General features: G+C 47.3%; 1 protein-coding gene across 2 annotated transcripts in view; it reads right to left on the minus strand.

Annotated features, from left to right (window-relative positions):
• spaca9 (sperm acrosome associated 9) overlaps window positions 1–12,607 on the minus strand; it is a 67,126-nt gene that overhangs the window by 36,068 nt on the left and 18,451 nt on the right. For both annotated transcript variants that reach the window (XM_072488577.1, XM_072488578.1), the window contains exon 3: window positions 8,753–8,955. In XM_072488577.1, the coding sequence (XP_072344678.1) occupies window positions 8,753–8,955 (203 nt within the window). The remainder of the gene's footprint in view (window positions 1–8,752; window positions 8,956–12,607) is intronic.

Here is a 12,607-nt window from a genome sequence, read left to right on the forward strand (position 1 = left end):
TCGTTCTCTTCTCCATAGCAAATGGTGTCTAGCAACATTTTGTACTTTCCCTGAGCGTTTCACAGATATGTTGGATGAAGCTGTAAGGAATTTGAATAAGAACTTTAAAAGTATTTTTGGGCAGATGACAGGATTTTCAACACGAGCTGAAGTAAGGTGCGGTGGCAAACTTTTGTTTGCTAAAGACATAATTGGAACACAGGTTTGATTCCGGCTTGGGTCACTGTCTGTGCGGAGTCTGCACATCCTCCCCGTGTGTGCGTGGGTTTCCTCCGGGTGCTCCGGTTTCCTCCCACAGTCCAAAGATGTGCAGGATAGGTGGATTGACCATAATAAATTGTCCTTAGTGTCCAAAATTGCCCTTAGTGTTGGGTGGGGTTACTGGGTTATGGGGCTAGGGTGTGGAGGTGTTGACCTTGGGTAGGGTGCTCTTTCCAAGAGCCGGTGCAGACTCGATAGGCCGAATGGCCTCCTTCTGCACTGTAAATTCTATGAAATCTATCTATGAAAAAGACGGGTCCATATTTCTACATTTGGAGATTGACCTCCAGCATATTATCAATCGTTTTGTTTGGCTGTCCTTTCATATTTATAGGCTGAGCATCTCTTATCAAATAACTTCAATTGCACATAGGCTACGTCCCATCGATGTTTTAACAAACCTAAGATTGCGATGGAGAAACAAGGATAAATGCTGCTGGTAATTTTACATACCTAGGTAATGGTGATCAGGAAATCAACAACCACATTACAAAGGCCAATGATGACAGGCTATACTGAAATCTAATGAAGCTAAGAGGAAACGTCAACGTTTTGCATGCAAATGCTAATTCGTTCACATTTTCTTTTTTTTAAAAAATATTTTATTCCAAACACACCCAAGCATAGCACAAAATAAACTAAATACATGCAGATTGTTCAATTTTCTCTCCTGTTAATCCCTCTCCTTCTGTGATGAACAATTCCTCAAACATGGACAGAATCAGCCTCCAGCGTACGTGAAATACCTCCTCTGTTGTAAAATCCCTCCCTCGACACCCCAAAGGCCAACTTAATTTTCTCTAGCCAAAGAAATTTGTACAAATCCCCCAAACATGCCGTGACCCCTGGCGGCGCTGCCGACCTCCAATTCAGTAGTATACGTCACTGAGCAATCAGCGAAGCGAAGCAACATCGGTCCCTTTCTCCTCCTGCAGCCCTGGTGCCTCTGACATCCCAAAGATCACCATCCAAAGGGTACGGCATCACCCTGACAACCTCACAAACACTGCCTCGCAAAAGCTACCCAGCTTTGCACACCCCCAAAAGATATGAGCATGGTTCGTTGGACCCCTCCACCTCTCGCACACATCTACTCCCCGGAAGAACTCCTTATCCGGCTCTGGGTCAGATGGACCCTATGTATTACCTTATCTGTGTAAGGCTAATCCACGTACAGAAGCGGTTGAGTTGATTCGGTGCATTTTCTCACTCCAGATTCCCCACCCCAACTAGATCCTCAACTCTTCCACTTGATCCCTTCCACTAGGGCCGAACCCTTCTCTTCCAACGGCCCATACAGAACCCCAATCCTCCCTTCCCCCCACTCCTCCGGAATCAACAACTTTTCCAACAACATATAGTCTGTCAGCCGAGGAATGAGGGCAGTTCCTTCCACGTACCTGTCAATATCGAAACACATTTCCCCTCATCAACTCAAACCTTTCTCGCACTTCCTCCAACCTCGAAAACTTGCCCTTGACAAACAAGTCTCTAACTCGTTCTATCTGTTCCTCCCGCCATCTCCCACACATCCTCCCTGGTGCAAACCTATGGTTCCCACATAATGGGATCAATACCGACATATGCCCTAGTTTAAAGTGTTCCTCAACTGATTCCAGATCATAACTGAAGTATCCACCTTGGGCTGCTCGCATACTTCGCCAGGGAAAAAGGCAACAGGGCCATCGTCAGAACCTTCAAACTTGCCCCCCTACAAGATTTCACCTCCAGCCGGACCCAGTCCGATCCCCCTTCCCCCCCACCATCATCTCATCTTCACCGCCCAATAATAATGCAGCAAGTTGGGGCGTGCCAGCAACCTTGCACCTCCTTCTTTGCAATGTTTCTTGCTTGCCCAAACAAATTCCGAGATCAGTTTGTTCACTCTTTGGAAAAAGGCCTTGGGAAGGAAAATTGGGAGGGATTGAAAAATAAACAAGAACCTTGGCAACACATTCATCTTTACCACCTGTACTCTCTCCACCAATGTCAAATGCAGGGTGTCCCATCTTTTGAAATCCCCCTAACCCCCTCTATCAGACACATCAAGTTCCACTTATGCGTGGTAGCCCAGTCATGTGGCACCTGAATCCCTAGATACTGAAATCTAACCCTAGCCACCTTAAATGGCAGGGCCCTCAAATTCACCGCTCGCCACAGGGCATTCACTGAGGAGATCTCACTTTCCCCAACATTCAATTTATAACCGGAAAAGGCCCCAGATTTCTCCAACAAGTCCATAATTTTCCCCATACTTTCCAGCGAGTTTGCCACATACAACCATAAATCATTGGCGTATAAAGACACCCTGTGCCCTGTACCCCCACCCCCTCACAACCTCCTGCCACTCATTGAAGATCAAAGCGCAATCATCAAGGGCTCAATCACCAAGGCAAACAACAGTTGGTGACAGTGGGAATCCCAGCCATGTCCTTTTATACAGCCCAAAGTACCCGGAGTTGTCTCATTTGTTCCCACACTCGCCACAGGGGGTACAATAGATGTACCCATGCCACGACCCTCAGCCCAAACCCAAACCTCCTAAGGACCTTGAACAAGTACCGCCACTCCACCTGGTCAAAGGCCTTCTCTGCATCCATAGATGCAATCACCCCTGGCGCTCTCCCCACCCCCCACCCCAAAGGGGTCATTACCACATTCAATAGCCTCCTAATATTACTGGAGAGCTGCCACCAATTCACAAACCCGCCTGATCCTCTGAGACCACATCCGGCACATGCCCCTTGTAATAACCTGAAAATGACACATCCAATTGAGAATGATTGTTTTCCTGTGCTCATTTATTTTCTCCGGTTCCATCACCAGCTCCCTCCCTGCCACCTTCGCCTGCAGAATTTTCCCTTGCCACTGCCTGCCATCGCAGCTGATGGGCAAGCAGGTGACTCACATTCTCCTAATACTCAAACTGTGCCCCATAGCTGGCATAGTTGACCCACCACCTTCCCCGCTGTCAAACAGCCCCTGCAGTTTCTTCCTTTCCGCCAACAACTCCCTAGTCGGGGCCACCAAATGCCTCTGATCCACATCTATAATACCTTCCAGCAACCTCTGCCTCTCCTCCCTCTCAACCCTATCTTTGTGGGCTTTAAACAAAATAATTTCCCTCCCGAACCATCGCCTTCAATGCTTCCTGGAAAGTGGCTGCAGAGACCTCCTCGTTTTGACTGAAATCAACAAAGTTCTTAACCGCTAGTGCCACCTTATCACAGAACTCCTTATCCAGCAAAAGCGCCGAATCCAGCCTCCACCCCAGTCTTTTTGCCCGCCCCGTCCTTAAGCTAATATCCAAATAGTGAGGTGCGGGATCCGAGATTACTATTTCTGCATATTCCACCCCCACAAACCCCCGTCAAAACCACCTTACCCACAACAAAAAAATTGAAACAAGAGTATACCCAGTGGGAATATTCCATCTCCCCGGGTGCTTAAATTGCCAAGGGTCCACCACCCCAATCTAGTCCATGAACACCCCCAAACCCCCTCACCATCCCTGACCTCGCTATTGATTTTGGACTCGATCTATCCATCCTAGGCTCCAGTACACAATTAAAGTCCCCACCCATGATCCACTGATAAGAATCCAAATCGGGATAGAACTAACAACTTCTTCATAGAGTCCCCATCATCCCATTCACCAGCACCACCACTAATGCCCTGCTCACTATCACAAACCTCTCTCCCCCCCCCCCCCCCACCCCCCCCCCCCCCCCCACCCCCCACCCCCCACCCCCCCCACCCCACTTCCGGGTCCTGCACCTCCCTGGTTACTGCAAACACCATCTTCTTGCTAAACAAAATTGTGACCCCCCCTCAACTTCGAATCAAACCCCAAATGGAGCGTTTACCCCACCCAACCCTTCCTTAGCCGCATCTGATCCTTCACCCATAAATGTGTCTCCTGCAGGAAAATCACCTCCGCCTTCAAACTCTTTCGGTGCACAAACACCCGGGACCACTTAACCCACGTACATTCCATGATACAATCCTCACTGAGGGTTTCTGCCCTCCCCCTTTCCTCAGGTCTGCCATCGTCACCAAGCTCGGACTCTCCCCAAATCTCCAACCCCTCACTGAACCAAGTCCTCTCCGTCATCACCCAAGCTCAACCAAAATACCAACTGCGTCGCCAACCCACCCACCCCACAACATTTTCAAATGGTTGCAAAACCTTACTCTTCACCACCAGAGCCTGAAGCAGCAAAAAAAAAAAAAAACCATTAAAAGCATTTATAATTTCTCATGAAAATTAAGTGGTAGGAATAGACAAAGTGAGAAACATCGAAGTGCCAAGTGGGCCAACATGACAAATATCAAGGTCATATCATAGCTAGATAGCTGAAACTCTGATGGCCTGAAGTTGTCTTTTGCTTGCCAGATCAATGGCACAATGGCACCTCGCTGTCATATTCTACAGTGTGTGCTCTGGCAGTGAAGAGGTCAGCAGAGAATCAGAAGACATTTTCCAACACTAACTTGAAGCAACTATCTAAGATGTGTAATCGTCATCCTTGGGAAATTTTTAGCTGAACATTACAAAGTCTAGAAGTTTGTTGTAAAGCATGGCACCACAGATTTTGAAGCAAGCAAAGTGTTAACAGCAGAATAAAAGAATTCCTGCAGAAATGTCATCTGGCATAAATTGGCAAATGTATAACAATGAACATTCAATGCATGTGGCTGTCAGTGTAGCTAACACCTTCATCTATGAATCACTTCCACAGAAACTGGAGATTATGCCTCTTTCCAATGCTTCAATCTCATCAGTTTGAAGTAATATATTTATAGACCAGCGTGAATGGTAACATCACTTGCAAGAGCTGTGAAGGCAGGATGTCAGTTCCACATCTCATGATCTATAGTATAATAAATCATCACATTGCAGCCCTTGTCACACTTCAGGTGCCACATAAGTCTATACACAAACTTCTGTGCTACTTTTTCATCTGATTGGCTTATATTTCAATTCAATTATGGGTTTTGAATGAAATGTATTAAAGTAAAGCAGAATCTGAACCAATGATGTCGCTCAAATATTTTCCCCAAATCCTTTAGGTTGCAACAAATAGGAACAAACAACATCCTGGGGGTTACCATTGACCAGAAACTGAACTGGACTAGCCACATAAATACTGTGGCTACATGAGCAGGGCAGAAGCTGGGAAATCTGCAGCGGGTACTCACTTCATGGCTCACCAAAGCCTATCCATTATCTATAAGACATAAGTCAGGATTGTGTTGGAATACTCTCCACTTGCCTGGATGTGTAGCTCTAAAAAACACGCAAGACGTTCAACACCATCCAGGACAAAGCAGCCCGCTTCACTGGCATCCCATCCACCACCTTCGACATTCACTCCCTTCACCAGTTACACATCGTAGCAGCAGTATGTACCATCTACAAGATGCGCCACAGCAACTCACCAAGGCTTCTTCAACAGCTCCTTTGAAACCCACAACCTCTAGCACCTATAAGGAAAGGGCAGCAGATGCATGGGAACGCCACCACCTGCAAGTTCCACTCTGAGCCACCCACCATCCTGACTTAGATTGCTGTTCATTCGCTGTCACTAAATCAAAATCCTAGAACTCCCTCCCTAACAGCTCTGTGGGTGTACCTACACCACATGGACTGCGCAGCGGTTCAAGAAGGCAGCTCACCACCACCAATTAGCGATGGGCAATAAATGCGGCCTAGCCAGCGAAGCCGGCATCCCATGAATGAATTTTAAAAACTCAATAAACATTTGTCTGCCATTTTCCCTCTCAGTCAAATATCCAGAACACAAAATAAGGTTGACAATAGAAACATTTAAAATGATGCTTTGCCCAATACATGATTTAAACTTATCTGTAAAATTGTCTTATCCTTTTGAGTAGCTATACTAACATTTTTCTCTTGGACTTAGTTGCTCTCAAAAGCTTTGGCTTTCACTTAATGTGCTTTTCAGTATCATAACTCCATTAACTGAAAGGAATTATCAACATGTTCCTGCATATCGCAAGATGATCTAGTTGGACTTGTTTAGCAAGTAAAATTTTCCAATATGCACCAGTATGAGTCCCTGGAGCAATAACGCACAGTAGCATTGTGGTTAGCATAATTGCTTCACAGCTCCAGGGTCCCAGGTTCGATTCCTGGTTTGGGTCACTGTCTGTGCGGAGTCTGCATGTTCTCCCTGTGTCTGCGGGGTTTCCTCCGGGTGCTCCAGTTTCCTTCCACAGTCCAAAGATGTGCGGGTTAGGTGATAAATTGTCATGATAAATTGTCCTTCGTGTCCAAAATTGCCCTTAGTGTTGGGTGGGGTTACTGGGTAATGGGGAGAGGGTGGAGGTAGGGTTGGGTAGGGTGCTCTTTCCAAGAGCCGGTGCAGACTCGATGGGCCAAATGGCCTCCTTCTGCACTGTAAATTCTATGAAACTAAAAACGGAGATATTGTCAAGCTTTAACAGTACATTTGTGTTTGCTTTACCAAGCGATGTGGAAATGAGTTGATGCATTGGAATAGTCAAATCTGGAGGAGACTAAAGAATGAGTGAGGATTTCAGTAGCCAATGGGCTGAGTTAGGATAAAGGCTGGCATTTCATTGAAGGTGGAAGCAGGTGGGAAGGAAGGCAGGGAATTCAAGGGATAGAAGATTGGGGGAACTGGAATGGAAATTGAAATCACCAAGGATAAGTAGATACTCAATGCAGAAAGTGGCAGATATTTTGGAGGAGAAAATAAGGGACAACAAGGATTTCAAAAAAGAATTGAGAAGCATGGTGCTTTAAAGAAAATAAGGTACCAGAACAGAAAAGAGGCACATGCAAGCACTACAATTTCAGGGGAGAATAAGATGGGAAATATAGCCAGTTGGAGAGATTTCAGCAAGGAGAAAGGTGCTGTCATCCATGTCATGATATGCAAACATGCAGCTAATGAACACATAGAATAGGACCCGACCAATGAGCAGTCAGGACACTCAGGGGTGGTATCTCACTATGAAAGGGATGAGGCACTCACACCCCGCCTCTTTCCACAGACCAACATCAACAGAGTGAGACAGGGTGTATCCTCAGCATCACACCCCATCTCGTGGCTTAGAGCAAGGCTGGTTCAGTTAGACTGAGTTACTACATTTAGATTAGCAGAGAGTCGAACTCATTGAGAAATGTGCTAATAGTTCAATAAAACACATTTAACTCACTTCAAAGTCTGGAGCATCTTTGACTCAAAACTGCATCAAGTGGCAGCTTGTGTTATTCCAAATTACAAAACACAACAATCCACAAGCTAAGTTTCAGTCAAAGGCAAGATATGAATACAACCAGGCACAATAAGGTTGTGGATGGCAAGTGTTGTAATATTCCTAAAAGAGATTGCAGCATGACATCAATTGAAGGGAAATGTGTCATGTGATCCAGTCTCAGTTTCACTTCGGCCTGAAGCAGAACACACGCACACAGCTCTTTGATTTGGTTTACTTTAATGCAGCATACGTTTAAGGAACTTCATTTTTAATTTATCTCATAGTTTGTTGATCTAGTTTATTTGGTTAAATGAAAAGAAGCATACAGCTCTTCGGCTTTGATGTCTTTATGCTTTCCATCTATGTATATCTGTTCACATTTGCCTAGAAATAGGGATTGTGCGAACGGCTTGTGGGTTAATTTATTAATTCTAGGCACAAGGAATTCTAAGACCAAGAGAGAAAACAGGAAATATTGGACTTGGGTTCGGAGCAGCAGCCAAATGGATTCACAAAGTATATATTTTGTCGGGCACGATTAAGCTATTACCAATGTTGGGCTCATAAGACATGAGAAGAAATCCAACACCGTATGTTCAAACCGTTATCCTTGTTGCTATTTTAAAAAATGGATTTCCTGCAGAACCAAAATGATGGCTTCTACAAGTCACATGAACGCAGTCTGCTATGTCTCAGTGGCAGCATTCTTGTCTCTGAATCAGAAATGTTGTGGGTTCAAGTCCCACTCGAAACTCCAGCGCTATTGGAGGTGCTGTCTTTCTGGTGAAACTTTGATCCAAGGCTCTCTACCTGCCCTCTCCAGTGGATGTGGTACTGTTACTGTTTCAAAGAAGAGTAGAGGAGTTCTCCATGTGATGGTCAATATTTAACCCTCAACCAAGATCGGTAAAACAATTGGCTTATCATTATCCCGCCACTATTTGTGGGATCTTGCAGTGTGCAAATTATCTGCCGTATTGCCTCCATTATAACAGTGACTACACTTCAAAAGTGAAAGGCACTATATAAATGCAAGTTCTTTCTTTACAGATCTGAGGTTAAGTGCATTTTAGTAAATTAGTTTTAGGATGTAATTTGTGACTTTCAGTTTCAAGTGAAACATCTAACCGCCTAAATCACACCAAATCAACCTTTTCTTTAGCAAAATTGTGAAGTTAGACTAGCTACATTGAATGCAAACATTGTACATTACTTTTACAATAACTTTTATAAGGCTTACTTGGCCCGGATGTTGGACATGTCATTGTTACAACTGAGAAGGAGTTTGCACTTCTCCAGTCTATCATCAGGTGAGCAAGCTTTGGGATTTATATCCTCAAGTTGACTGCAAAACTCACTGAGATCTTTGCAGAGATCCAGAAACATGATCATGATTCTCTTGTCAGTTGAACTGTTACAGTAGTGGTCCAGGTAATTTTGAACCTGCACGGAGAAGAGTTAAAATAAAGATCGGAATTAATCTAGTGGTATCCGTTCACAATGATAAAAGAAGGTAGATATTCATGAATTGTCTCCACATAATTTCTAGATTTTAGGCAGTTAACAATTGGAAAACAGAGTAGCATGGTGGTGCAGTGGTTAGCACTGCTGCCTCACGACACCGAGGACCCGGGTTCGATCCCGGCCCCGGGTCACTTACTGTGTGGAGTTTGCACATTTTCCCCGTGTCTGTGTGGGTCTCACCCCCTGATGCACGATCAATGACCACTAAAGCGAGGTTGTAGTCCAACTGAAGGCTTTAATAAGCTAGATGTTTCCCCCAGCAGCTCAGGTACAGAATGAAGGCAGCTGGGGCGGCATGGGCTCTTATACCCTGCCTTGCAGGGCGGAGCTACCATACAGCTTGACCAATAGGAAACATACAATATCTACCAATGGTATTCCAGCATTTAGGTTCTTTACGCAAAGAGTAGTGAGGCCGTGGAATGCCCTACCTGCTACAGTAGTGAACTCGCCAACATTGAGGGCATTTAAAAGTTTATTGGATAAACATATGGATGATAATGGCATAGTGTAGGTTAGATGGCTTTTGTTTCGGTGCAACATCGTGGGCCGAAGGGCCTGTACTGCGCTGTATTGTTCTATGTTCTATGTTCTATGTTCTATTACCAGGTACTGTAATACCTCTACACAGACTACCACATTCACCCCCTGTTAAAAAAGAGTCCGGTGGGGGTGCTGGCCTGATATTACAACATGGTAATGTGGTAGAAATTATAGTTATGGAGGTACCGTAATACCTCCGTACAGTTTTTGTAACTATTTACAATTCTATTTACTATTTACAATTTATGATTCATAATTAACTATACACTTTAAAATGAAGCAATCAGTCGATCGGGGGCGCTGGTCGTCCTCTGTGATCGTCAAAGCTTCGGTGGTGACTCCGGTGGAGGCTCGGATGTCTTTGACTCCGGGAGCGTGGCCTCGATCTCTGTGGCAGCTTCGACACCCCTAGACGGTGCTGGTGGGGAAAACAGTTGACCTGGGAAGGGAGCGTCTGGGGTGTGCATGGGGCGCCGGTGGGCGCCAGGTCCCGTAGGGAGACTGTATCTTGTCGGCCGTCTGGGTACGCCACGTAGGCGTACTGGGGGTTAGAGTGGAGAAGATGACCCTCTCGACCAACGGATCCGACCTGTGCGCCCGCACGTGTTTTCGGAGCAGGATGGGTCCGGATGCTGCCAGCCAGGTCGGGAGCGAGGTCCCAGAGGAGGACTTCCTGGGGAAGACGAGGAGAAGTTTGTGAGGTGTTTGATTGGTTGTGGTACAAAGCAGTGACCGGATGGAGTGGAGGGCATCCGGGAGGGCTTCCTGCCAGCGGGAGATTGGGAGATTCCTGGACCATTGGGCCAGTAGGACGGTCTTTCAGACAGTTCCGTTCTCCCTCTCTACCTGTCCGTTACCCCGAGGATTGTAACTGGTCGCCCTGCTCGAGGCGATGCCCTTGCTGAGCAGGAATTGTCGCAGTTCGTCGCTCATAAAGGAGGACCCCCTATCACTATGTATGTAAGCGGGGAACCCGAACAGTGCAAAGATGCTATGGAGGGCCTTGATGACGGTGGTTGCGGTCATGTCGGGGCAGGGGATGGCGAATGGGAACCGGGAGTATTCGTCAATGACGTTCAGGAAGTACGTGTTGCGGTCGGTGGAGGGGAGGGGGCCTTTGAAGTCCATGGTGAGGCGTTCAAAGGGACGGAAAGCCTTTATCAGGTGCGCTTTCTCTGGCCGGTAGAAGTGCAGTTTGCACTCCACGCAGATTTGGCAGTCCCTGGTGGTTGTCCTGACCTTCTCGATGGAGTAGGGCAGGTTGAGGGTCTTGATAAAGTGGAAAATGTGAGTGACCCCCGGGTGGCAGAGGTCCTTGTGGAGGGCTCGGAGGCGGTCCACTTGTGCGTTGGCACATGTGCCGCGGGACAGGGCATCAAGAGGCTCGTTTAGCTTCCCGGGACGATACAAGATCTCGTAGTTGTCGGTGGAAAGTTCGATCCTCCACCGCAAGATCTTATCAATTTATATCTTGCCCCGCTGTGCATTATCGAACATGAAAGCAACCAACCTTTGTTCAGTGAGGAGAGTGAATCTCCTGCCGGCCAGGTAATACCTCCAATGTCGCACAGCTTCTACTATGGCCTGGGCCTCCTTTTCGACTGAGGAGTGGTGGATTTCGGAAGCATGAAGGGTACGTGAGAAGAAGGCCACGGGTCTGCCCACTTGGTTGAGGGAGGCCACCAGAGCTACGTCAGACGCGTCGCTCTTGACCTGGAAGGGGCGGGACTCGTCGATGGCGTGCGTCGTGGTCTTTGTAATGTCTGCTTTGATGCAGCTGAAGGTCTGGCGGGCCTCTATCGACAGGGGAAAAGCTGTGGATTGGATCGGGGACGGGCCTTGTCCGCATAGTTGGGGACCCACTGGGCATAGTAAGAGAAAAACCCTGGGCAGCGCTTCAGGGCCTTGGAACAGTGAGGGAGGGGGAACTCCATAAGGGAGCGCATGCGTTCAGGGTCGGGGCCTATAACTCCATTTCGCACTACGTAGCCGAGGATGGTTAGGCGGTCGGTGCTAACACGCATTTATTCTTGTTGTATGTAAGGTTAAGGATCTTTGTGGTCTGGAGGAATTTTCGGAGGTTGGTGTCGTGGTCCTGCTGGTCGTGACCGCAGATGGTGACATTATCGAGATACGGGAATGTTGCCCGTAAACCGTACCGGACAACCATTCGGTCCATCTCACGCTGGAAGACCGAGACCGCGTTGGTGACACGAAGGGAACCCTTAAGAAGTGATAGAGCCGCCCGTCTGCCTCGAAGGCTGTGTATTTGCGGTCACTAATGCGGATGGGGAGCTGGTGGTAGGCGGACTTAAGATCTACCGTGGAGAAGATCTTGTAATGCGCAATCCTGTTTACCAGGTCGGATATGCGGGGGAGAGGGTACGCGTCCAGCTGCGTAAACCTGTTGATGGTCTGACTGTAGTCGATGACCATCCTATGCTTCTCCCCGGTCTTTACCACCACTACTTGAGCTCTCCAGGAGCTGTTGCTAGCTTCAATGACTCCTTCCTTCAGTAGCCTTTGGACCTCTGACCTAATAACGATCCGATCCTGGGCACTGTACCGTCTTCGCCTGGTGGCGACGGGTTTGCAATCCTTGAGGGTCGCGAGGCTGCAGACAGTGAGGGGGGGGTGCAGGGCCGCCGAATTTGAAAGTTAAACTTTGGAGATTACACTGGAAGTCTAAACCTAGGAGTGTGGCCGCGCAGAGGTGGGGAAGGACGTAGAGCCGGTAATTTCTAAACTCCCTTCCCTGGATTGTGAGGTTTGCTACACAAAACCCCTTTATCTCTACTGAGTGGGAACCGGAGGCCAGGGAGATTTTTTGATTAACGGGGTGGACGAGGAGAGAACAGTGCCTTACCGTGTCGGGGTGTATGAAGCTCTCCGTGCTCCCAGAGTCAATTAACCAGGACGTCTCGTGATAAGTACAGTTGTTGTAGCGGTTGTGAGTGTTCGAGGCCGGGACTGATCCAGGGTCACCGAGCCTAATCTCAGCAGTTGAGTGTTCTCTTCAGGCGGTGTG

This window comes from Scyliorhinus torazame, chromosome 22 (assembly GCF_047496885.1).
Source record: "Scyliorhinus torazame isolate Kashiwa2021f chromosome 22, sScyTor2.1, whole genome shotgun sequence".
Lineage (NCBI taxonomy): Eukaryota > Metazoa > Chordata > Chondrichthyes > Carcharhiniformes > Scyliorhinidae > Scyliorhinus > Scyliorhinus torazame.